We start from the raw sequence: 27,745 nt of genomic DNA, 5'->3' as shown, positions 1-27,745 counted from the left end.
CTAAGACCTCAGGAGCCAGATCGCCAGATTGAGCTGTTGCGGATCTGGATGCTGAATGTCGCCATGGTTCTGCGTCAAGAGCCTGGGTGTGAGGCGCAGCCTTTGATGCGGTACCACGGAGAGTTCTAGAAACGTAGTGTACCATGGTTGGCGTGCCCACGTTGGAGCAACCAGGATGAGCGTCATCGAGTGTTGCTTTAGCTTTCTTGCCACCAGCGGAATGAGAGGTGCTGGGGGAAAAGCGTACGCAAATCTGCCTGACCAGTTCATCCATATCGCATTGCCCTGCGACTGTGGGTGAGGGAACCTGGCGGCAAAGCTTTGGCATTTTGCGTTTTCCTTTGTGGCAAACAGGTCTATCTCTGGATGACCCCATTGCTGGAAGTACGGGTGGAGTACTGATGGATGTATCTCCCACTCGTGCATTTGGTGGCTGTACCTGCTGAGCAGGTCCGCAATCTGATTGTCCTTGCCCGGGAGGTGTTCCGCCATGAGGAAGACGTTCCTCTGAATGGCCCACTTCCACATGCTCTGAGCCAGATGAGACAACTGTGGAGAGTGTGTACCTCCCTGCTTTTGGATGTAGTACATGGCTGTTATGTTGTCCGTCCGGATCAACACGACTTTGTTGCACAGATGTACTTTGAAGGATTTGAGTGCCATGAAGATTGCCATCAGTTCTAGATAGTTGATGTGCATCCTCTTTTGCTGCGTCGTCCATAGACCCTGCACCGTGTAGTGGAGCACATGAGCTCCCCATCCTTGGAGAGATGCGTCCGTAGTCAGGAAAATCTGTGGTACAGGCTCTTGGAACGGTCGGCCCTTGCAAAGGTTGTGTGGATTCCACCAATGCAGAGAGTTGTATGCCCGACCGGTCACCAACACTAGGCCTTTCAACTGTCCTTGAGCCTGAGTCCACTGATGCGCCAAGCATTCTTGGAGCGGACGCATATGCAACCGTGCGTGCGGGACTATGAAGATGCAGGAGGCCATCATGCCTATCAACTACATGAACACTCTCGCTGGGAGTGAGTGTTGCGGTCTTAACCTCTGGATGAGCGACTGGATGTTGTCGATCCTCGCTGGGTTTGGCTGAGCTGTGGCAGCCAGAGTATTTATCGTCGCGCCCAAATACTGCCGCACATGGGCTGGCTGAAGGTGCGACTTTGGATAGTTTAGTGAAAATCCCAGACCGTGAAGGAGGTGAATGGTGTGGGACATGTCTGCGGCGCACTGCTGTGCCGACTTGGCTTGAACGAGCCAGTCGTCTAGGTAAGGGTAGACATGTATGTTCTGTCTCCTGAGGTGCGCTGCTACTGTCGCCAGACACTTGGTGAACACTCTGGGGGCAGTGGTCACTCCGAAGGGTAGGACCTTGAACTGGTAATGCCTGTTTTGTATGGTGAACCTGAGGTATTTCCTGTGGGATGGATGGAGTGGTATGTGAAAATAAGCATCCGTGAGGTCCAAGGTTGCGAGGAAGTCTCCCTGGTTTAGCAATGGAAGAACCTGCTGCAGTGTCAACATGTGGAAGTGTTCTGAAAGAATGTACTGGTTCAGAGGCCTGAGGTCCAGGATTGGTGTGAGTGAGCCGTCCTTTTTGGGGATTAAAAAGTACAGGGAGTACACCCCTGGGCCTTCCTCCTCCACTGGCACAAGCTCTATTGCGCCTTTTTGCAGCATCACAAGAACCTCCTGCTGCAATAAGTGCAAGTGCTCTGCTGACATATGACGTTGTCTTGGGGGTATGTTGGGTGGAGTGGACGTTAACTCCAAACAATAACCGAACTGGATAAGTTTCCTTACCCACCTGTCTGTGGTGATGGACTTCCAGACTGGCAGGAACTGCTGGAGTCTCCCCCCGACAGGTGTTGGATGGTCGGGGGGCAGTGACAGGGAGTCACTGTTTGTTGGTGGCAGAGGAACGGGAGTTGTTGTTGCCTCTGCCCTTGGCGCTGTTTCCACGGTAACCTCCTCTACCCTGCTTGGGGTACGAGGATTGAGCCCCACCTTTATTGAATGGCGTCTGCTGTGCCAAGTGTCCTCTGGTAACACCTCGATTGCCTGAGCGACGAAAAGTGTCCCCTCTGAATTGCTGAGACTGGAGAGCACCCATGGATTTGGCCGTCTCAGTATCTTTTTTGATTTTTTCGAGGGTGGTGTCAACGTCTGGGCCAAATAACCTGTCCGGGTTAACGGGCTGGTTCAGGATAGTAGTCTGGATCTCTGGCTTGAACCCTGAGATGCGGAGCCATGCTTGACGCCTCAACATCACGCTAGTGTTGATCGCTCTAGCTGCTGTGTCCGCAACGTCGAGCGCACATTTTATCGCAGCGTTGGAGATGAGCTTGCCCTATTGTATAAGCATCTCCGCTCCCTCTTTAAACTGGTCTGGAAGGTGTTGCAACAGTTGTTCTAGGGTGTCATAATGTGCCCTATCGTATCTAGCCAACAGAGCTTGAGTGTTTGAGATGCGCCATATGTTGGCTGCCTGAGCTGCCACCCTCTTCCCAGATGCCTCCAGCACTTTTGACTCTTTGTCCGGGGGAGGAGCTTCACCCGTTGTTTGAGAATTTGCCCTCTTGCGGGCATTAGAGACTACTAAAGAGTCTAAAGGCAACTGGCCCCGTATGTAAGTTGGGTCTCCAGGTGCGGCTCTGTATTTCTTCTCTATTCTGGGGTTGACAACCCTCGCTCTAGTGGGTTCCTTGAAAATGTCTGTGGCATGCTTCAGGACCCCTTTTAGCATAGGAAGAGTTTTCACTGTCTTTTCTGCAGCAGAGAAAGTGTCAAATAAAAAGTCAACCTCCACAGGGTCAGCATGCATTTCCACCTTATGGTTCATAGCTGCCCTTTCAATCAAGGCATTAAATGCCACAGAGTCTTCAGTGGGAGACGTTTTCACGCTATAAACCTGAGGGTCATGGACAACCTGCTGGTCTCCTTGATCACCAGTGTCCATCCACGAGTCCTGTTGGTCCTCAGGGTCAGTGTTTGCAGGAAAACTATACTCCTCATCTTGCTCACCCTCTTCCCCATCTGAGCAAGTGGGTGAAGGTGTTGCACTCCTCCTAGGGTGAGGGAGAAGCTGCTCCACCAGTACTGGTGCCTCTGGTGCTGGTCTTTTCCACTTTAGAGGAATAACAAACAATTCCAGGGGCTGGGATGTGATTTTCCCCTTGTAGAGCGTGAGATTTCCAGTGTCGGCGTGATGATATGCGCCGACTGCTCTTCTAGCACAGGTTGTCGATGACTTAAACTTCCACTCGGGTGAGTTTGCGTCGACCCCGCAGAGTCCTTGGTCACCATCCGTGGTGAAAAGGCGTTCGGCGCCACCTTAGGCGGTAGAGTGTAGAGGATCGGCATTGAAGCCTTCTTCGGTGGGGCCAACGGCTTAGGTGCTGAAGGTGTTTTCGGCTCCGACGCCGACGCCTTGTCCCGTATCCGCTTGAGGGAGTCTGAGACCTGCTTCGTAAAGGAAGCGGATGGTTTCGTCGACCCGATTGATGACCTCGATCCACTTCCAGGGGAAGATCCGAGCGCCGATGACTTCGGTTTTGCCGCCTGAGGCTCAGGCGCGTCGCCGACTGAAGCGCCACGATCAACATCCGAGGTCTTATGCGTCGACGCCGACAGCTTCGGATCGACCACCTTTGCCTTTTGCGTCGGGACTCCAGACTTCGGCTCGGTGCCCTTTGCCGACTTTGTCTCGACGGCCCTTTTGGCTCGGCAGCCTTGCCCGCAGTAGGCTCGACAGTCTTCTTTGACTTCGATTCGACCACTTTGCTGGATACCGGCTCGACGACTTTCTTCGAGCTTGGCTCCTTGACCACTTTCGGCACCTTTGCCTGGTCGATAGCCTTTTTAGACTTTGGGGCCTCCGAAGACGACGGCGTCGATGGCGGAGCAGACGTCTTTGGTTTCGATGGCACGTCGTCCATCTTTGTTTTCGTCGACACCGATGTTGTTAGTTTCGGTTTCGATTTAGGTAATGGCGGCTCCGCTGAGGCGTCCGTAGCCGGGCCGGAAGGCGGGGCCGTGGAACGAGGTGTAAGGTCGTGGGTAAGGCCGTGTGGCGATCCCGTGACCTGAGCCAATGTAAGAGTAAGAACGGGGCATAGCTCTTCCTCCGAGCTATCTTCCATGGCCCCATATGCTTCTTCGTCGTCCCCTACCTCATCGACGTTTTCCTCTAGGTGTAGTCCTTCGACGTCTGCCCCGTAGTCGAACTCGACCTCCGCCGATGTAGGTGAAATTTGCAGGTGATGCTCTAGCTCGTCTGCTTCAGGGTTTTCGAAGATGTCGTCCGGCGCCGGGGCCGACCGCTGGGCCTCGAGGCGCGCCACGCGCCGAAGCTTGATCGTCTTCTTCGATCGAAATCTCGAACAGGCCATACAGTTGGCCTCGTCGTGGTCCGGCGACAGGCACTTATTGCACACAGGGTGCACGTCGATGTGTGGGTACTTCGAACCACACACAGGACAGTTCTTGAACGGACTCCGTTCCATGCCGTCGAAAGTCTTGCTGCGTCGACAGGGCCTCGATGACCGAAGAGTCACCCGACTCCTCAGATATCCGACTCGACGAGTTGGAGTATACACGAGACCGAACGCGAACAATACCGACGGGGTAAAAGGAGGCCTTCTGGCCTTGAAAAAGTTTTTTATATCGATTCCGAACAGGAGATGTCGAAATCACATCCGAACCCAATGGCGGAAAAAAACAATCTGGGGATGGAGTCGATGCCCATGCGCACTGTAGTCCAGGGGAGGAGCCACCTATCTCGTGATACTTCGAAGACTCTTCCAGGACAACAATGTGCAATCATCCGGACCCAACACTAGGCGGCGATGTATGCTATGGATATGAATTTAGCAGCCCACATGCCTCGAACGTATGTTTTTTGACAGATTTTGAGACAATTCTTCCTTCACAACCCCATAGATACGCTCACCCCAATAACCCTGTAAGTAAGTGCGTTGTTGTTTTATTGATGCAGTGGGTGATGGTAGTTAACTGAGTAACTGCTAAATACTTAGGATAATTTATGTTGCACATGTAATTTTGAAACATCTGAAATATTTGTTTAGTAATATCTGGTGTATAACACTCTGGTTATAATGAAAATATCTGAGAGACATGTTTATTCATTTAGATATATGTCTGTTATAACAATGGGGTTAGCAATCCCAGCACACGGTTCCTATATATATTATGATGATGAAATATGTTCTGAAGAGTGTGACTGTTATATGTTCAGCAAATTGATGTATGGATCAATAACCTGGTCGTATTGTATACACACGGGGGCACCCTTTTTGCAATAAAACATTTTTCCTGATGATGGTCTTAGAGACTACAGCTACAAAGACCGAAACGTCAACCTGCACACCATCTCTTAAGAAATTCATGTCTGGAAGAGCAATAATGATCTATGCTTTTTAGTTGCTCTCAACTGATTAATAGGAGTGGTTGTTATATAATGAATTGTTTTGTTGAATTAATTTATACACTCTTTCATGACATTTTGCATTAGATTCAAGACTTTATGCATCCCCTCTAATGTATTTGTAATCCAGTAATTAAATACAGAATATATATTTTTTCATATAAATAGGCTTTCGCGTGTGTTACTTTTGCTTTAAGAGATTCAGAAGTGTTGTTCTGTGGACACCTGCGAGATAGTTCATGTACGACAATCTCACTGATTAGGGTTTCAACAAGTAATGTGAATGATAGTGGTCAAACAAATCCCTTGTAGACGACTTTACCTTGTACTGAACATTGCCCAAGCCTACAAGGGTTGATTGGGTTACCCTTTTTAGAATCCTTAAGAAACCGTCAGACACACAGTCACTTACAAGTTCTAAAAGAAGATTAAGAAAGGGGCATTTTTCAAAGTGTAAGGCTTGCACGAATATGCTGAAGATAGACTAATATAAAGTACCATATGACAAGGACTTGAAACAGATCAGAAATCATATGACTTGCAATTCAGCCTTTACTGTATACCTTTGGAAGTGTTCATGAAAAAAAAAAGCAAGTAGGCAGTACGTCTCAACCCGTCTAATTTTGGCTCATAGGTGAGCCATAAAAACTGTGAGATCACATATCTTGAAGCAACCGACTTCAGAGAATTACACAGCAGTAAGAAGGAGCTCTTGCAATTTTATGACAGAGTAAAAAAAGAATCTGAGAGGTGGAGAGAGAGTGAGTCAATTGTGAAGGTTAGAATCTAAATATATTATTTAGTTGCAAACCAATGTACCTGAGGTCTCAACATCGATGTGGAACTGGTAGTAAAGTCATGAAAAGGCTAGAATGTACTTCTAATTACTTCTAGATCAACTGGTTTTCTAGGGACGCTGGTTAGAAATACAATCTGCTCAGTAGTCTTTGAAGTATAACCATTTAAAAAAGTTTCTTAATAGGTTTGAAATGGGTAACACTGGTATATTTATGCCTTTTTAAATTGTGGGTCATGACTTCAATCTATCACCATTTGAATTTTTCCACAAATGGAATTGTCTAGAGAATAACTAAATGTATTTTCGGCTACCATAAAACTCATGAGTCAGACATAACTGACTAAAATGTTTTGTGCTATTGAGAAAAAAACAATCACACCCATGGTGGGGGCAACACCGAGATGTCCAACACCAGGAGGTGCAAGGAGTATAAAAGAAATATGTATGGGAACATTTTTGTCCCTTAAAAAAAAAGACCAACACATCCTGCAATGAGGGTTTTCATAGAGTGGGAGGTTAGGCACATGGCCTGGTTGTAGACCAGGCCCAGCAGCTAACCATCAACCTGATCGCGTAGAGGCCATGCAAAGCTGGGATTGGACACTTGCAGCGGGTTGGTGCAGGGCCTAGCCACAGGACAAGTCCTACACCCAATCCTGCTGCGTATTAAAGGCAGTGCCTTGGGCACAGCCTCTTACAACAGGTTAGACCCGGCCAAGAGCACAACACCCACTGTGGCCAGAGCCTGGGAGCCTTGCACAGTGGCATTTAGGGGACATCAAAGTACTGGTCGATTAAGGCTGTGCGCATTGGGGGTTGCCCCAAACCCCAGTAATGTATGGCTGGGGGGCTTGCGCAGCAGGGTGTGCACACTCACAAAAGGTTGGGCACAGGGCTGGGATCAATACCTGCCGGGGGTTGGAAATCAAGCGCAACATAAACAAGCATTAAAAATGCAATACGTCTCGCCTTTGATTAAGTTAAAGCCATTTGCTTTGGTATACAATACCATTAGCAAAGCAATTGGCTTTAACTTAATCAAAGGTGTGACCTATTGCATTTTCAATGCTTCTTTTCCCCCCGGACTGCAGTGACAGCAGGCAGATCGATGTGCGCGTGGTGAGCGTTGTACAGGAAGGGAAATCCCTTCAAGAGAGTTATTTTCCCTCTGGATTTCCCATCTCTTTTTAAAACTCAGGAGCAGCAACATTGTCGTGGTGTCACCTGGCTTTAAGTGGAAGTTTTTTTCATTATTATACACTAGCTTTTGTTGCTGCTTATTTATCTTATGCAACTTGCAACCATTGACAAAGCAAATAGTTCTGACTTGTAGTTATGTGTGACTTGTTGTATCATATATCTGGACGCAATGACAGGAACAGCAAAATACAAGTCCGGCGGCACACTGTGCTAAACACAGATTTTTAGTTTACCTGTTTGTAAGCCACGCTCTTAATTACATTGACCACGCGCCTTTCAGAGACCCCCCCAGTTTTGTTATCCCACTTAAAGCCCTGCCCACACCACATTCCAGCCAGCTCATAATGAGAGCCTAAGTGTATTGTGGAGAAGGAGCTACCTGGCAAGGACCGGAAATGGTGACATACGGGTTACACGCACCAACTCTGCAGCAGGCACGTCACCACATCTCTCTTTCCCTCTCTGGGACAGAGCAGAGTTCTATAGAGCAGACTGCTCCCCAAAAAGGGTGTCATGGGACTGGAAAAAACAGATAGCGATCAAACCGGAAAAAATGAATAACCTACAGTTGCAGTCGAAAAAGCCATCTTTTCAAATTTTTTCTGAGAGAGGAGCGCAAGACTGTAATTTTGAGGTTGGAAGGGAGACCACTCCATTGAGAGCCTTGAAATACTGGAACTTGTAGTTAGTTGCTCATAGAGGGCTCGCTCTGGGGATACTTCTCCGAGCAACTCATACTGGTGGCCTTAGAGGGCCAGCTGTATGAAAGCAGAGGCCTAGGGTTAGACAGTATAAACCGTCTAAAAATGTACCACTGTCGCACATAAATTTTCGAACTCCGACCACCGTACCTGTTAGACGGGGACCTGGAGGGTCGGCCGAGCAGAGTGATCGCACAGACAGGTAACTTCCCCCCCACAGATGGACACCACACAAAGCTTATGGTAACACCTTTTATAGGCACTTCGGGTAGTAGAGTGGTACGATACAGGGCGATCAGGACACGATGATCCTCTCAATTCTAGTCTCTAGTAAGGGAAGGGGGTAGCGGGACAGTCTTGGTACCCACGGGTACGGGTGTGTAACGGTGATAGCTCACAATCCTCGAGCTCGGTGTTCGGATGGGTCAGACTGTGGCAGCGCCAGCAGGTCCCGAAGAGGTAGTAGGTGGCACGGGCCGCGGCAGCGCCAGCAGGTCCCAACGAGGATGAAGGTTTCAACGGGCCGCGGCAGCGCCAGCAGGTCCCACGAGAAGGCAGGTTACAACGGGCCGCGGCAGCGCCAGCAGGTCCCACGAGGATGAAGGTTACAACGGGCCGCGGCAGCGCCAGCAGGTCCCACGAGAACGCAGGTTGCAGAGGGCCGCGGCAGCGCCAGCAGGTCCCACGAGGATGACGGTTGCAGAGGGCCGCGGCAGCGCCAGCAGGTCCCACGAGGATGAAGGTTGCAGAGGGCCGCGGCAGCGCCAGCAGGCAGGACAATAGTTCACAAGGCAGGGCTGTGGCAGCGCCAACAGTCCGTCAAGGATGAGTTCGTCGCGGTGTCTCTCGACTCCAGGATACAACTGCCTTCCTGTCCTGGGGCCGCCTCAGTTATAGGTCTGGCGCCCTTTGATGTCCGGACCCTCGCTCTTGGAGGTCGGGAGGTCCGGGATGAGGGAGTCCAGACACCCAGCAGGGGGGTGGAGCCAGCGCCCGAGGAGGCTGGGGGTGCTCGGCACCTGGCGGGGGAGAGCCATCGACACTTCGTACTCCCATTGACCCGCCAAGTGGGCCGTTCACCTCCTGGGTGGAGGGTGGTGCCGGGATGTCGGGGCCTGGCCAGGCCCAGGGTTGGGGTCGGGCTGAGGCCGCACGGCCGCGTGGTGCAGTGTCCAAGATGGCGGCTGGGCCGGGCAATGGTGCTGACGGTGGCCCGGGCCCTGTCCTGCGGGGAGGGAGCGAGCCCTGCATGTGGCCTGTCCAACATGCGTCCCCCCCAGCTGAAGGCGGGGAGAGTCACCCATCTTCTTGGGGACTTTCCTCGTCGAGGCGGAAAAAGCGGGACAGGCCATCCGCGTTGGCGTGGTCTTGGCCGGGTCGATGTTCCACAGTGAAGTCCATCCCCTGCAGGGAGATGGACCAACGTAGTAGTTTCGGGTTTTCCCCCCGCATCTGCATGAGCCATTGCAGGGGTCGATGATCGGTCTGGACCCGGAAGTGGGTGCCGAAGAGATAAGGCCGGAGCTTTTTGAGGGCCCACACCACGGCGAAGGCCTCCCTCTCGATGGTGCTCCAGCGTCGTTCTCGGGCCAGGAGCCGTCTGCTGATGAAAGCCACTGGCTGGTCAAGTCCTTCGGGGTTCAGCTGGGAAAGGACTGCCCCAACGCCGTGGTCGGAGGCATCTGTTTGGACGATAAATTCCCGGCTGTAGTCGGGGGCCTGGAGCACCGGGGCGGAGCACATGGCGGCCTTCAGCTTCTCGAAGGCCGCTTGACAGTCTGGGGTCCAGTTGACCTCCTTGGGTTGGTTTTTAGAGGTGAGTTCCGTGAGGGGCCCTACGATGCTGCCATAGTCCCTCACGAACCGTCGGTAGTAGCCGGTGAGTCCCAAGAAGGCGCGGACCTCGGTCTGGGTGATGGGGGACTGCCACGACTGGATGGCAGCGATCTTGAGTTGCAGAGGGGCCACCAGACCGCTTCCCACCTGGTGCCCGAGGTAGGTCACGGACCCCTGGCCAATTTGGCATTTGCTGGCCTTGATCGTGAGGCCAGCTCGTTGGAGGGCCTGTAGCACCTCTCGGAGGTGGTGGAGGTGGTCGGACCAGTGGTGGCTGTACACAGCGATATCGTCCAGGTAGGCGGCGCTGAATCCTTCGAGTCCTGCCAGGACCTGGTTTACTAGCCGCTGAAAGGTTGCTGGGGCATTCTTCATGCCGAATGGCATGACCTTGAAGTGATAGTGGCCATCCGGGGTAGAGAATGCCGATCGCTCTTGGGCCCGGGGTGTGAGACCGATCTGCCAGTAGCCCGCTGTCAGGTCGAAGATGCTGAGGTAGCGGGCAGCTCCCATGCGGTCGATTAGTTCATCTGCTCGGGGGATGGGGTGTGCGTCTGTTCTGGTGACCGCATTCAAGCCCCGGTAGTCGACGCAGAACCGGAGCTCCGGCGTGGTGCCGGGGGCGGCCGCTTTGGGGACCAGTACCACTGGGCTGGCCCAGGGGCTGTCTGAGGGCTCGATGATCCCGAGGGTGAGCATCTTGGCCACCTCCTCTTGGATGCAGGCCCGTACCCGATCTGGTACGCGGTAGGCCCGATGGCGGATAGGGGGACTGTCTCCCGTGTCCACGTCGTGTAAGCACCAGGGGGTGACCCCCGGGGTGAGGGAGAACAGGGTGGAGAACTGTAGCAGGAGGACTCGGCAGCCTTGGCGCTGTTCCAGGGTGAGGGCCTCCGAGAGTCGGACCCCGTCCACGGAGCCGTCCTTCTCCCGTGACCGTAGGAGGTCAGGGAGGGGTTCGGAGTCCTCCTCGGTTCCATTGTCGGTTGCCATCAGGAGGCTGAGTTCGGAGCGTACAAAGTGGGGTTTCAGTCTATTAGCGTGGAGGACCCGGAGAGGGTTTCGGGAAGATTCCATATCGATGAGATAGGTGACAGGGCTCTTGCGCTCGATTACTTTGAAGGGCCCCGTCCATTTGTCTTGCAGGGCGCATGGTTCGGTGGGAGACATTACCCACACTTGTTGACCAGGTTCAAATTCGATGGAGGATGCATTTCTATCGTACCACCTTTTCATGTCCTCCTGACTGGCCTCCAGGTTTGCTTTTGCCATCTCTCTGAACCTTCTGGTCTGGTTGCGGAGGGTTAGGAGGTACTTGAAAACATCTGGAGGGTTCTTTAGAGGGGGCATTTCCCAGCCTTCTTTGACTAGGCTGAGCGGGCCTCGCACCGGGTGTCCATACAAGAGTTCGAAAGGGCTGAAGCCGAGGGACTTCTGGGGGACTTCTCGGTAGGCAAAGAGAAGGCACGGTAGTAGCACATCCCACTGGCGACGGAGGGGCTCTTCCAACCCCCCAATCATCCCTTTGAGCGTGCGGTTGAACCGCTCAACCAGTCCGTTCCCTTGAGGGTGATAGGGGGTCGTGAATCGGTAGGTGACCCCACACTGTTGCCAGAGGGACTTCATGTATTTTGAGATAAAGTTCGTACCCCTGTCGCTGACGACTTCTCGGGGGAAGCCCACTCGAGAGAAGATCCCCATCAAGGCTCGACCCACTACTGGGGCTGTTATCGTACGAAGGGGGACCGCCTCAGGATAGCGGGTAGCGTGATCCACCAGGACCAGGATGAAGCGATGTCCCTGTGCTGTTCGGGGGTCCAGGGGCCCCACAATGTCTATTCCCACCCTTTCGAACGGGGTGGTCACCACGGGGAATGGTTGTAGGGGTGCCTTGAGTTTGCGGCTGCTCTTCCCACTGGCCTGGCAGGTCGGGCAGGACCGGCAATGGTTGGATACATCGTTCCTCATTTTGGGCCAAAAAAAGTGAGTCACCAGGCGGTGGTAGGTCTTGTCTTGGCCCAGGTGCCCGGCCAGGGGGACATCGTGGGCTAGGGTCAACAGGAAGTCTCTGAAGTGGAGGGGCACCACCAGCACTCGCCCGGCCCCCAGTTCTGCGATTTTCTGTTCGCTGTACAAGAGATCATTGTCCCAATAAACCCAGTGGGCCCCGGTGGTGTCTCCTTGGCTCTGGGCGAGCGCTTGCTGTCGCAATCCCTCGAGGGAGGGGCAGGTCTTTTGCTCCTGCCGGAATTGTTCCTGGGTGGGCCCCCCTTCTTGACGCCACTGAGCCAGGTCGGGAAGCTCGGGGGGCTGTGTGGACCCCTCTGGGGTGGGGTCCGGGTGGTCGGTCTGGGGGAAGTCTTCTTCTGGAGTGATCGAGGGCGGAGGCGCTGCCCATTCTGGTTCTTCTGGTCTAGGGATGGTGCGGGTGGCCATGGACCGGGTGGTTACGCAGGCCCAGTCCGGGAGACCCAACATCCCCAGATGCTCTCTTCTTTCCACGGCGGCCCACGGGGAGCTCTCGAGATCGTTCCCCAGGAGGCAGTCTACGGGGGCATCGTCACGGACAGTTACTTTCAGCATGCCGGACACTCCTCCCCATTCGAAGGGGACGCAGGCCATCCGACACAGGCTCTCCGAGTTGTCTGCCGATCGGACGGGGCAAAGTACGTTTGGTAGGATTTGTTCTGGGGTCACCAGGTGACAGCGGACGGCCGTCACACTGGCCCCGGTGTCACGCAGGGCCTCGGCCTTGCGCCCATTGATGCTCACCCATTGGCTGTACTTCCGAGTGTTGGCGGGCAGGGGAGTCCGCGGGACCATGTCTCTTCCTCCCAGGCATGCCAGGGTCATGGCGGCGGGTTCCCACTCGAACTGCTCCGACTCATAGGTCTCCGTGTCTTCGGAGATTTGTTCTTCTCCCAGGGCGGCGGCCGCCATCTGGCGGGGCCCGGGGACCTGGTTCTTCGGGCAGGTCGGGTCACTGGCATAGTGGCCGACTCGCTGGGGGGGTTTCCCCGGCCTGCTGGAGCCGGGGTGGCGTTCGGGGGTGCGGCCGGGGCGGCGTCTCTGCCCCGGCCCGGGCCTCCTCCTCCTCCTCGGGGACGATGGTGACCTTGGTTGGTTCTGTTCTGCTCATTCGGCCCACTCCGGGCCACTCGGGTGCTCTCCCACCGGTCAGCCTCGGTGGCGAGCTGCCGGGGTTCAGTCAATTTACTGTCGAGGAGGTGCTGCCTGAGCTCGACGAAACAGTTGTTGGAGAGGTGCTCCCACACAATGAGATTGAAGAGTTGTTCGTAGGTGGTTACGTTGTTACCCTTGATCCACCCCTCGAAGGCTCGGCTGAAATAGTTCACGTATTCCAACCACGTCGTACCTGGGATCCGGGTGCAGTTGCGGAACCTCTGGCGGTACATTTCGGGTGTAAGTCCATATCGACTGAGGAGGGCGGCCTTCATATGGTCATAGGACGTCATTTGATGGTCCGGAAGCTGCAGCAGGGCATCACGACCCTCGTTGATGAATCTCCCCCATAGACCGGCCCCCCAGTCACTTCGAGCGACCCGGTGGGCGGTCATGGCAATCTCATAGGCTTTGAACCACTGCTGTATGTCGTCGTTCCGGTGATATTCTCGGACCACATCCTTGGGGATGTGGACCTTCTGCTCGGTAGGACCCGGGGAGTGCGGTTGCTCGGGCACCCCTAGGTTTTTGTTCAGTTTGCGTATTTCTATCTCCGCTAGTTTGCACTCGTGCTCGTATGCCAGTCTTTTTTCTTCGAGGTCTCTCTGTCTCTGTTTTTCCTCTCGCTCTTCTCTGAGCCGTAAGTGTTCTAAGTTTATTTTTTGTTCCGCCAGTTTCAACTCTCCGTCTAATCTGAGTCGTGCCAAGTCTAACTCGTGTAATCTATTTTTTTCCCGCTCCTGGATCTCTTCATGGGAGGGGCCTGGTCTCCGTCCCTCCGTCCGGGTGGTGTTGACTTCCGGGGCTGCGGGGTCCCGGGGGGTTGCGGTATGTGTCTCTGTCCAGGCCTCTAGGGCGTTTTTGAAGTCTTCTTTTGTGCTTAGCCCGGTGGTAGCAATGCCTAAGTCCATGCAAAATTGTTTGAGCTCTCGGTGGTTGTATTCTTCCAGCTTTTCCATCTGGAACTTCTCCGCCGATCCGCTCTCTTTGGTCGTCATTGTGGTTTTAGTCGTAGGGTGAGTTACTGTCTGTACGGTACGCGTTGGTTCGGATCGCGCCGCTAGCCACCAATGTTAGACGGGGACCTGGAGGGTCGGCCGAGCAGAGTGATCGCACAGACAGGTAACTTCCCCCCCACAGATGGACACCACACAAAGCTTATGGTAACACCTTTTATAGGCACTTCGGGTAGTAGAGTGGTACGATACAGGGCGATCAGGACACGATGATCCTCTCAATTCTAGTCTCTAGTAAGGGAAGGGGGTAGCGGGACAGTCTTGGTACCCACGGGTACGGGTGTGTAACGGTGATAGCTCACAATCCTCGAGCTCGGTGTTCGGATGGGTCAGACTGTGGCAGCGCCAGCAGGTCCCGAAGAGGTAGTAGGTGGCACGGGCCGCGGCAGCGCCAGCAGGTCCCAACGAGGATGAAGGTTTCAACGGGCCGCGGCAGCGCCAGCAGGTCCCACGAGAAGGCAGGTTACAACGGGCCGCGGCAGCGCCAGCAGGTCCCACGAGGATGAAGGTTACAACGGGCCGCGGCAGCGCCAGCAGGTCCCACGAGAACGCAGGTTGCAGAGGGTCGCGGCAGCGCCAGCAGGTCCCACGAGGATGACGGTTGCAGAGGGCCGCGGCAGCGCCAGCAGGTCCCACGAGGATGAAGGTTGCAGAGGGCCGCGGCAGCGCCAGCAGGCAGGACAATAGTTCACAAGGCAGGGCTGTGGCAGCGCCAACAGTCCGTCAAGGATGAGTTCGTCGCGGTGTCTCTCGACTCCAGGATACAACTGCCTTCCTGTCCTGGGGCCGCCTCAGTTATAGGTCTGGCGCCCTTTGATGTCCGGACCCTCGCTCTTGGAGGTCGGGAGGTCCGGGATGAGGGAGTCCAGACACCCAGCAGGGGGGTGGAGCCAGCGCCCGAGGAGGCTGGGGGTGCTCGGCACCTGGCGGGGGAGAGCCATCGACACTTCGTACTCCCATTGACCCGCCAAGTGGGCCGTTCACCTCCTGGGTGGAGGGTGGTGCCGGGATGTCGGGGCCTGGCCAGGCCCAGGGTTGGGGTCGGGCTGAGGCCGCACGGCCGCGTGGTGCCGTGTCCAAGATGGCGGCTGGGCCGGGCAATGGTGCTGACGGTGGCCCGGGCCCTGTCCTGCGGGGAGGGAGCGAGCCCTGCATGTGGCCTGTCCAACAGTACCGATCTGTGGCTTTCTATAGGCCTTTCCATTAAACTTGCCACAGAAGCAAACTTCTGTTTTTTAAACCTATGTGTGTGTCATCAGGAAGTGTGTAAGCAAACTATGGAATGTTTATGGGAAATAATAATCCGCAGTACCTTTTATTTTGTAGCGTCAGAGAACACCCTTCATTCCTGTCTAGCTCTGTTTACCGAGGGAGTACACCTTAGGCAAGTAAGGCCGTGCGCCCAAAGCAGAAACATGCCCAGGGCAAAAAGCCAATTTAAAGAGAAATGCTGCTGAAATCCTTATATGGAAGACAGGATTACACGCAGCCCGCGCTTGCGCCTCCTCTTGTGATAAATAAAGAAGCATTCTCATGACAGACATTAACGATTATTACCGAGGCAAACAAAACAAGCGAGAGCCCATGCTCGTGTGATTAGTAAAGAAGCATTCTCATGACAGACTTTAACGATTATTACTGAGGCAAACAAAACAAGCGAGAGCCCATGCTTTGTTCTCATGTAAGGTAAACAAAGTTGGCGTCGGGCTGTCAACAAGTGCGTACATTTGTAATCGATTGAACAAGTGCACGAGTACGGAGGGACAAACCATGCACGCGCATGTAGACAGCCCAACGCCATATTTGTCCTTCCGTACGCGTGCACATGTTGACTTCATTACAAAAAGCCAGCGCATGGCGAGAGCAGCGCTCTGCGATGCTAACGCCGGGCGAGACCTAAAAAGGAACTATTCAATTTATTTAAAAAACATAGTTAAAAAGTGAGCTTTGATTTTTGCTCAAATGTATAAAACAACTGGAATTCGCTAGTTATGGTTATCAATGCACTCAGCACATTAAATAACTCACACCACACTCATAACACCAATTTCGATGCAGCACAAAAAATAGATATAAATGTAACACTATGGCAGGTAACATGAGATATGGTGTGGGTTAAGTACGTTGATAACCATAATTGGTTACATTTGAGCCAGAACCATATCTTACTTTTTAACGGTTTTCTTTCGGTGAAAAAATATATAAGACAGATTTGCTTATAAGCATTAACAATTCACCTCAGTGGAAAAGTTGATTACATTTTATATTTTGTTCAGTCAAACCCAAAACATTCATCTATGGACAGATGTCCGAACCCTACTCTGCTGTGACACAGTTTAAAGCTAAATACATTTTCAACGCTGCCAAGCAGCCAAAAGGATCAACTATCAATATATTTCTATTGATTAAATCTTCTTTCCATACTCACTGTTTGCACTGGAGCAGCTGATGAAAAACCTGTTCATTTTTTGAACTTATTGCAGCGTGTAATGGTGTTCTTTAAGAAAATAAAAAAACAACTATTAAGAAAGAATGAAGGAAGGAGACGATTTGAATTAACATACATCAGTTACTATAGGCATGAGCATTTGAAGCATAAAACATCCCACAACTGTTCACATTTTGAATGATAATGAACAGCCAACAGCGAAAAATCGGTTAGCTTTGGAACACCCTGTAGTTTACTGTCCTTGGAAAATCTTAAAATGTAACCCAGTTCCAAGCATCTGGAATCTAGACACGTATTAGTTAGGTTTTCGAACATGATGAAGCACAGGGTGTTTATAGGTATGACTAATTCAGAAATAATACAACCAAGCGAAACCGCTTGCCCTCTGTGCACTGTTGCTAATCCCAATTGGGACAAAATTAATCAAATGTATTTCATAGTATTATACAAAGTGCTCAACATATAACTTTGTTCAATGCTTTTTTACTGAAAATTTATAATCCATCAGAACATTATTACATTTCATAATATTCAGTATGCATGTACGATACAATCCTTTGCACATGAAATGATGAAGTTCTAGACTGTAACCCATGTTATTGGAGGTTTTTTAGTATTGTGAATGTATTGTTTCGTGTTTTTCAGATACAGCCCCTGAGGAAGGGCCGTGTGGCCCGAAATGCATTGGGCATTTCTTGAAAGAAGTAGTGGATTCACAAAGGATTGTATCGTATATGCATACTGAATATTATGAAATGTAATAATGTTCTGATGGATTATAAATTTTCAGTAAAAAAGCATTGAACAAAGTTATATGTTGAGCACTTTGTATAATACTATGAAATACATTTGATTAATTTTGCCCCAATTGGGATTAGCAACAGTGCACAGAGGGTAAGCGGTTTTGCTTGGTTGTATTATTTCATGTTCAAGGCGGGATTGGGACATTGTGCCAACCTCAGTAGCACGCATTGATTAGTTTTTTTCAAAACAGTTTAGAACAAGTATAACCCAGCAGTGCCCCTCCTTAAAAAAATGTATGACTGTAATTCAGAACATTCAGACTATATTATGACTTTCTTATTGACTAGTGGACTAAAGTTAACTTAAAATCTGAATAAAACATACAAAACCTTTCTACAGTAAATCTAAAATATATATGTGAATAATACTAAAGCAATAATTCAATTTAGAAAAATGCTTATTTATTTATTTATTTAGAGAGTTTTATATAGCGCGAACTTGACCCTTGGGTATCAGAGCGCTTCACAGACAACTATACATTCTGTCGATATGAGATTCACATAACATAACATTATCATATAATATCATAGTGAGGTAGATCAGTGTCGAGTGGCTTAGTTCACATAACATAGTATTACAATATTATAATGAGTGGTAGATAAGTGTCGAGTTATACAGTAAATATTTCCCATTGTCATGAGCTAGGTTAGGTGTTCGTCGAGGTATAGCAAAGGAAAAACCTAGAATAGATAATGCTGTTCTGTGGTAATGTACTTACATAACGTAGACATTGCCTCATAATATATTGAGTGAGGTAGAAGTGTCGAGGCTTAATTCCCTTAAACATAACATTGCAACTTAATATATTGATTGAGGTAGATAAGTGTAGAGCTCTATAATAAGTCTTTCCCGCTGGGATGCAGAGGTACAGACCGAATAAATATCCTGGCATATATATATACTACGATTTGTAAGGGATAGTCTGTATTCCTGTTCAGAATGTTCTACTTTGTTCTTAAACAGTGTATTCTTCATCCCGGTTCCGGGACTCAATCACCTCCAGTTCTCGTGGTGTCTTCATTATGTCAGGAACTTACTCATTAGGAAGATCTTAGTTTCTCGTTTGAATGTTGATGTGTTTGTAATTTTTCTGATATTTGGCGGGAGCGAGTTCCATATTCTGGGGGCTGCCCCTGTGAAAGCTCTGTTGTACGTTTTCTTTTTCCTGAGGATGGGTGGTTTCAGCATTAGCAGATTGGCGCTCCTTACCGGCTTAAAACTATTATAACATTGCAGACTATTTGCTTATAAATCTAGAGAAAATAGGAGTCTAGCAGAGGACAACATGGTGTAACCGCAGGGTGAATACCCTTTTCTGTATCACTCTCTACTTCTTTGTCTTTACATGCGTTTTTACAGGTATCTCTCCATTATCCTGTTAACCAACAGTGAGCCCTTTAACACAAATTATAGGCTGTATAAGGAGGTATGCCAGATTACATAATTTTCAATCTGTACGCTATATTAAAAAATGTCATCATTCTTACATCTTCCATAATTTCAAAACAGCCAACTATCTCGTCAGCTCATGATTTTATGAAAGGTCATATGTATATTAATGACTGTCAGAACACCAGTTTATCATATTGCTTTGTAATTCCATTCATGCTCATACCAAAGTGGATCATAAATTGCTTGGTTTCTGATTGTGTGAGGGTCCTGTTTTTTCATCCTTGCATCAATGAAGACTAGCTTCTACTTATCCCAAATGGACCAAACACATGTACTCAGTTTTTTGATTTACAAGATGGAAGAATAAATAATTAGCCATAGATTGTGACAACTGTAAAAATAATTGGATTCTCAATAGGGAAAGTTATGAACGATTCTTCGATTATTTGCCCCTACTGAATTATCATTCCTACAACAACACAAGTATATGCTGCATTTCTGACCAATGCCACTGTACACAACTGTGCAACTACAGACACTTTGTTTCCCCTCTTTTGCCCTATTGCCAACACAATTCTATTCTTAGGAATACCTGTCTTTTGTTTCACCAAACTCATAAAAAATTCCTTGTACAAGGTATTGGTTTCAAAAATAGAGCATGCAAATGCTTTTGCGACTGGGGCAGGTATGTAAAGGTGTAAAAGTAAAGAAACCTGCAAGTTGAAATTGTGTATTAAATAACCAAGACTGTTTAAAATCACACAAACACAACTGAGTGTCTCACCTTCCCTTGCTGTCCTGCATGTTTGGATTGGCTCCTGCTTGTAAAAGTGCTTCAGCAATCTGTGACATTTCTGTCATCACATCAGCAGAGCATTTCTTGGGGCATTTTAATGCTACAAGATGCAGTGGTGTCTCCTGATCACCCGTAATGGCAGCATTTACGAGGGCACCATTTTTAATGAGGAAATTGGCAGAGAATCTGTCATCTTTCACAGAGGAAGAGAGAAAATTGATTAGTAGTTTGAAAAGTACAGTATGTATTGTAGTCAAACTCCAGGAAGCCTGAACTAGCTTACAAGTTTGAAATTTGTGCACAAACCTTCTATAATTATTCGTGCACTAAACAGTTTTTGACTGTAGGAGTGAAAGGTCCCTTATAATTAAAATGCGCAGGGAACATGTGTACTTCATACTCAACACTGGGAATTAAGTAGCCATGGTTATCTCTCAAGAGAAGACAATACTTGACTTTTAGGTATATTATGAAATAAGTATGTTAAAGCGAACTGTCTCCAGGTTACACCCTACGATAATTTGAAAAAGTAGTAAAAGCGACTCACCTTAGGCACTCTTGTATTTATAATACTTGTAAAATCAAACCTCTTCCTTTAGTCTTACAGAAGCACTCAACTGAGAAGCTCTTTCACCACTACTCATCATTAGCAGAACTTCCCTAACTCAAGGCATAATCGCAGAAGACCAGAGACGTCCATTTCTGAAGAACATATTGGACCACTACCAGCCCATAACTCACCTGCCCTTCAATGGTGAGGTTATCAAAAAAGCACTATACGCTGGACTCCAAAATCAACTATCTCCTATACTACTACTAATTCAGCTTCAGATCACGAGTCAGCAGAGAATGCTACTTTACAAATCATAAATCACATCCTCCTAAGAACTGATAATCTCAGTACATAACAGAACAAATTATGTTAAATATTTTAATGTAGCTTCAAGTTGTCAGTTAAAGTTTCCCTGTGAAAGTTGCTGGGTGGCAAAGAAGTAGCAAATGAATCAAGTATAGAAGACTTCTGTCTAAGCTGAATACTTAGGGTAGATTTCTTGTAATTGCTTCTGCCTGCCAACAATCTATTGCAAGAACACACACACAAAAAAGACATGCATCAACCCAGCAGGTGTGGTGACAGTTGTTTAAAGGGCTAAGCTAACTAAGGTTCAACTATATTGCATGAGTAGGAACTCAAATAAGGCAGTGGAAAAGGTGAAGGATGTATTTTCAAACAGAAATGGTTGAAACAAGGACTGGATTGGGATGAATGTACGATTTCTGGGTTCATGGAATCGCTTTGGTTACTCCGATAAAGCACAGTAAACAAGTCATTTTGGTGGATTTTATACCGGCAAGCTCGCTAGGCTAAATCAGTAATTAAGCAAAATTCTCCAGGACTGGTCACCACATGACAAGGTCCCAAGCACAGCACTGGGAGTCTCTTAATCAATGTGCCAGTATATCCTTCCTAAGCTAAAGTCCTTCAAGAATGGCTTCTACACTCAATGGTTCCTCTTTTGTAGTTCCCGTCTCTAATACCCTTACCCTGGTTCCACAGTTTTCAGGGATGGGCATCAAGGCATGAGGTAAAGCAGCATAGTATGACCCTGGTCTCTTGAAGGAGAACGTGAGCCCCAATGATGAAAGGGACAAGTTAGAGACTCTGTCTTTGCCCTGGCGTAGGTCAGTGTTTTGTTGCAATGTGTGAAAACACCCAAAAAGGAATAGGTTCCAAGTAGCAAAGCTTAGCACTTTTCAGAGAAACTAGACTATTTCTGTGGTGCAAACCATAAGTTATTTTGTGAACTCCTTCCAATATAAAGGTGAGATCACCTCTGACTCAAAGTTTGATAGATACTTTGAAATCTCTTCAGAAACACCCTGCGTAAACAATATGGCTTCGGATTCCTCACTCATCAAAATGTACTTTTCTTGGCTACACTACATTATGGGAAGGATTAAAGAATCCAGTGAGAGGGGAGTACTAATATATCACCAGAAGCGTAATCTGGCCTTGCTTAGCAAGGGTCAATCCTGCTTTTGTCCTTCCTTTGTAAGTAGCTTAGGAGCTTTTCCCAGGCAGGCCAAGCGAGGCTTTACAGAACTTTTGAACACAGACTTGAACAGGACTCAAAGGAGAAACTAGATAAAAGAAGGCCTTTTGAAGTGACAAATGACTTGAAACTCTCCTGTCTGGCAGCCATTACGATAAATGTGAGTAAGTTGTTTTGTATAAACATGTGAACATATGTCGGTGTGAAGGTAAGATTGGGTACTCAATGAAGATCAAAAAAGGTATTTAATCAGGTAAATTGGTTTATAGTTTGCAACATGGCAGACTGGTTTATTACTCTGAATGAGTGAAATGTGTCATAATAGGCCCTTCCTACCGTGAATAGTTCCCCATGTCATCACTTTGACTTTGTCTAAATGGGTCTTCCTGAGTGAGAAGGTTTACCCAGACATGGGTCCAAGGTTTGCTTAGGCAAGGGACTCAACCTTCCGCTCGACAATGAGGGTAAAATGTTGAGGTTGTTTATGTTCTGATTCAAAAGAGGTGTGGCCTAACAGTTCATGCTGGAGTGCTTAGTTAGGGCAAGGCCAAGATTGATTTGCATTCAGTTTGTCCCCTTCTGGAAGGTACATAGAGAAGTATCCCAAATGCTAAAAAGCGCTGTCTCAATCATTTCCACCCTTTCCTGCAAATCTCTCTCATGGGGAAAGTATGCTCAGATGTTGGCCTGAGTTTGCTGTGCCTAGGAACTCGAGCTGTACCTCAACAATGAAGCACAAATAGGCAAACTGCATCTGGGATTTCATTTGATGTTATACAGAATAGGCGTGGCCCAGTAGTGGGGTTAGACTGAGACTTTGTCTTCACCCAAAAATGTTTGGCATACCGACAAATTATAAAACTACCTTGCAGACATAGCATTGCCTCAGAATACAGGAGAAGAAAAACAATGTAGGTCAGAGGGGAGAAAGGGGTCAGAGGGTAAGATGCAGGAAACTAAATTTCAGAAAAGATGCTTGTAGTTCAAATTGCAAGACTAAAATAAGTCATATTCGAGCAATATCGGAGGTGAGATGGCACTGCAGTTGCATTGAAGTTTTGTAAATGCAACTGTTAGTTTTCTCATTTAAAATAAATAAAACATTGGGGGAAAAAATTGATAAAGGGTTTTCACATTTTTCCATAAATGTCTCTAATCTTCCTCAGAATGAGACATGGAAGGGGCAGATTAATAACAATGGAAACTTGCATTTACATTTTTCAAGCACAGACTTTGTATTGCATTATCTGAGGATGAGAAAGGAGTAGGATGCAGGAAAGATCGTTGCTAAAGAGGACTCTCTGAGGCAGAAGACAGTGTTGAACTTGATATACATGGTTTATCTTTTTAATCAATGACATTAGTCAGACTACTAAATGATTGAATGCTACCCATAGGAGGCCCACGTTTCTTAAAAAGCATTGTTATTCATGAGATTTTGTGTTCCCTTCAGATTTTCTTCACCATTTCCTGGTTGATATCGCAGAGTGGAAAAGCTCGGTGTAATTACGCAGACAGCATTATATTAAGCAACAGGTCTATAACTTGTGGCTTTTTGCAATTGACATTTTAGGGGAATAAACAGAAGGGTAGCCAGTGCATCCAGCTAAGGACCATAATGTCCATTTTGTACACAAAAACAATCTCAATCTTTATTTGGTCGAGGTGCGTTATTGGACAATATAGTTCCAAGGGTCACTGGGTCAAGCTGATGTCTTTCATTCCTTGTGGGTTCACCCAGTATATGGCATACGTTGCTTGTGCTGCCAAGAAAACATTGTTGACGATCAGAAACAGCAAATCTACCCTGCCCATATGATTGTGTAAACCTTTCCCGGTTCACTCACTGGACCTTATTACCCCAGACAAGAGGGCGGAGAATGGTGAACACATTTCTCCCTGGGGTGATAGGTCTATTAATGAAAAGATTAGGGAGCATCAGCATCTTTAATAATGCACGCCTACCTGATATGGAGAGGGAAGTTCAAACCACCACTCCACCGACACGAAAGCTTATTAAGCACTAGGTCATAGTCCTCCCCACAGATGGATTCCTAATTTCCGTTTACCTCTATCGCCTAATAGCGGACAGAGTCCTCTCAAAAGGACAGAGGGAACTCTCGAAGAAATACTTTGGACTTTACTCAGTTAATTTTTAGACTAGTACAACTACCAAATCAGACGATGTCATGGAAAATGGGGCTGAGGTTTATCTTTTGGTTTTTAACAAATACGAAAATAAGATGATGTTGTAGGGTATGGGGAGAGTAAGAATCTTTGTGTGGGAAACAATACCTCGCTGGCTATGTCTCTCCCATAACATTGACACAAGAGGATCAATTGCCAGGCCCAACAGTAATAGTGAAACGGGACAACCTGTCATGTGCCATTGCCCACATCAAATGTAAGGGATAGATAACCATTTACCTGTACCCTTACCATTAGGGAATCATACAGTAGTTACGTCAGTCAGCTGAAATATTGCCAGAGCCCCATTTGGCGCATGATGGCAACCAAAAAATGGCATTCATGTGAGTAAAAGGTCTTCTTGGCGTCAAGAAGCACGAAGACTGTCCAAACCTTTGACATAATGAATGGAGCATAGCCAAAAGATGGAAGTTGTTAGAGGTGGCTCTACCAGGAAAGGACCAGTTTGGTCATTAGAGGACTGAGCATGTTGGCTAGCAAACGAATTTGTCATTACACTTTGTAATTACACTTTGTAAATTGAGGTAATTTATAGACAAGTTATTTTTTTAAACATAATGGGAGAGCTCCGTAGGCTCTCTATTATGACAAGATCTTCAAAGTGCAGTTTACACCACACTTGGGTGTATTTAAATGGAATAATTAGCACTGGTAATGTTAACAAAATAAGGACGTTTTGAGGATTTCAATAGCAATTTTGATTAAGAGCTTCTCCACTGCATCATACAGAAAACCCTTGCTCCTTTAGAACATCAGATTCTGGCTGGAGATCTGCTTTTCCGATAAATTAGGTTACTTACATTATTTTTTAAATAATTAAGTGGTATACAATCAATAATAATGGTAAGTTTTGCAGCCAAACTGCAAATAATGAAAGGTAATGAGCCTGCCATTGAGAGAACACAGAACACCACAACAATTGATAAAGATTTCTCTTTCTAGGGGAAAGATTATTATGCAGCACGCTCACCTCGTTGTATTGCTTTATGAAGAAGACTCCAGCCCTTATTATCGACCATGTCCACATCTGCTTTATTATTCACAAGGGTAGTCGCAATGCTCTCTAGCCTCCTTGAAAGGGCCAGATCCAAGGCCAGGTCTCCATTCTTATCCAGTTCATTTAGTTTTCCAGGCAACTTAAAAACAAAAATGTACGCAATTATTTCACTGCAAATAAGCAAAACCTACTTCATTGATTGGAAGTATACACGAGGGTAACATAAGTAAATAATGACTAGCCAGTGCTGTTGCATGCCATGTGGGAAATTCAAGGAGTAAATCATAACGCCTCTTTATATTGTTTAAGATAATGAGCATCAAATAAACCCACTATAGACGCTGCTTCAAACAACCTCAAACAATCACAAAATCTATATAAAAATGTATATCCAATAATGGCAATGTTTTTTTTATATTTGCCTTTGTTATTTGGAAATCATACAATCGGCCAATATGCAACACACTATTAATTACCTCTTTACACGACATTCAATAAAAATATACAAGACACATAAACCCCATTTTAAATCAAAGATATTCTCACAAAGTCAATTCTGGAATCTATTTATTTTTGCGATACAGATCATGGTGTCTTGAAAGATTGTGAAGGGTGCTGCAGGAAAGCAAGCAAACAGGCCTGGGACACCTCTTACACAGTCAATAACACTCATTGCCTTTGTGTTAAATCCTAGAATACAAGCATTATATTTTGTCTGGTGCATAATCTGCATAAAATAAAGTTCTAGAATACCTGACGTTACTTTGTCTAATGTAGAGCCAAGAGGGCCATATCTATAACCAAGTTTTCAAAACAACCACTGACTGTAGATGATTCCATTTATATTTGTTAATGGAGATGAAACTGCACACTGTGAGTCATCCAAGTCCTAGATGATGATCCAAGGTGATTTCTGTTCAGTTTCTGCATGAAATCAATTAAATAACCTGCACTGGTCATAAACTCACGGTGCTGCTTTAGCGGCCATGGGGTCATTCTATATTGTACGTAACCTGGCAAACTCTTCAGCATTTTCTACAAGATAAATACCAGCTTGAAAAGGAATATTCTTTCATTTTTAATGTTCTAAACAAAATTCTCAGATTGTTGAGAAAGAATTACGTACTCATTAGGTTCTTCAGATGATGCAAGATTTGTCCTTCATCATAAACCTTTCTGTAGTCCATTTCCTTTAATAAACTTGGCTGTTCTTGCTTTTTAGACTTAGATTTTTAACATGTAAACTATCATTAAATTGTTAGTTCTATGAACTGATAGGAATCCCAAATTGGGCATGATTCATTGTACATCTCATAATGTAAGTACAAATATACATTTGTGATGATAAATTATAGTATTTATATGTATCTGAATGGATATTCTGATAACGTTTCATGAATCTGTCTCTACTGGAATAGCTGACTGAATTAAGCAATAAAATCTGAAGTAATGGGATGTGAGTCTATGTAAATAAGAGCTACATAGCTTTATAAACACTTAAAAAACGCAAGTTAAGGCACACTTTTAGCCTGCCAGATGTATCAATTCACTTCAGTTGTTATTGAGCACTACACGAATGCTATATATTTCTTAGCTCTATGGAATCACCTACATTCAATAATCATCTCCAATGCAAGGAGGATCTCACCCAATGCTTCCCGAACTTGGCACACTATTACTACCAACCACGCTTTCTAGGGTACCAGCAAACCTGACAAAGTGACCTTACACTCGTCACTGACATGGGTAAAACAAATTCCACAGCCATCGCGTACAACTCCCCTGGCTTCCCACATAAGTGCGGACATACATACTGCTGACCAGCATAGTTGGTAAAAACTGAACAGGTACTGGTTGTTTGAAGCACACCAGTAGTATTAATTAATGTGTAACATATATACAGCAAAAGACAATATGTTAAATAACATGGGCCTATACGTGTGCATAATCAAATATTTATTCTAATGGTAATGCTTGATGTAGTGGTGAAAAAGTTCAATACTCAACATACCTGTGAATCCATTTCTATCAAGTACAAAAATACAACATCTTCCCTTTCCACTTTAATGGCTTTGTGCAACGGGTACTCGGTCTTTGATTTGATCATTTTGTACAAAAGTTGTGCACTCATGCTGCTGAAATCTTCTTTCCGCAGGTCATCCTGTGAATAAATTGACAACAAATATTAAGAAACAAAGAAATGGTGAAAACTATAGCGAAACACCTACGTTAGGTTTTGGATCAGTCCTAAGTTATTTATAACCTTGTATTCAATTAAGCCTTAGTTAACAGCATTTCGGCACATTTTCCCATTACATACCTCCCTAAAGAACAAGTTACTTAACTTTGGTAACACCTTATCTGATAGACTATCTAGCCACAGATTCCTTACTTTACAATATTCACCAGGCGTCAGTCAGACTGGATCTAGACATTTTTCATGAATAGTACACTGAGCACTAGAAGTAACCTGTGGGGTGCCTATATAGGCGCCACCCCAGCATGCAGATGCCAGTTTATTTGTGTGACTTTCCAAGGTAGAAGTGGAGAGCCACAAAGAAAAAGGACCACTGGTGTGTGGATCTAGGGTCATCAAAAGGGAACAGCCCTATACCTAGAAATCTGTTTGCAAAGAGGGGACGATGGTTGAGTTGGTAAGAAATCTGGAGCTAGAGTCTCTCCCAGATAAGGCATTACACCAAAGGTAAGTAACGTGTTCATCTGATAAAGGCTTCTAGCCGCAGATTCCATCCCTCAGAGTAAATACCAAAGCAATAGCTCCCCGGTGGCGGATCTGCAAACATAATTCAAACCCGGAATTCCGGCAGGACAAATTGGGCAAAGTGCCCATCCCAACAGAC

General features: G+C 47.2%; 1 protein-coding gene across 2 annotated transcripts in view; it reads right to left on the bottom strand.

Moving 5' to 3' along the window:
* Nucleotides 1-27,745, bottom strand: part of ANKFY1 (ankyrin repeat and FYVE domain containing 1) — a 677,352-nt gene that overhangs the window by 398,070 nt on the left and 251,537 nt on the right. For both annotated transcript variants that reach the window (XM_078679681.1, XM_078679682.1), the window contains exons 6-9: nt 26,896-27,045; nt 24,858-25,023; nt 19,614-19,818; nt 16,613-16,681 (exon numbers count right to left, since the gene is read on the bottom strand). In XM_078679681.1, coding sequence (XP_078535807.1) covers nt 16,613-16,681; nt 19,614-19,818; nt 24,858-25,023; nt 26,896-27,045 — 590 coding nt within the window. The remainder of the gene's footprint in view (nt 1-16,612; nt 16,682-19,613; nt 19,819-24,857; nt 25,024-26,895; nt 27,046-27,745) is intronic.

This window comes from Lissotriton helveticus, chromosome 3_1 (assembly GCF_964261635.1).
Source record: "Lissotriton helveticus chromosome 3_1, aLisHel1.1, whole genome shotgun sequence".
NCBI classification, from domain to species: Eukaryota; Metazoa; Chordata; class Amphibia; order Caudata; family Salamandridae; genus Lissotriton; species Lissotriton helveticus.
Note: the sequence above shows the minus strand (reverse complement) of the source record. Positions and strands in the feature narration are given on the sequence as shown.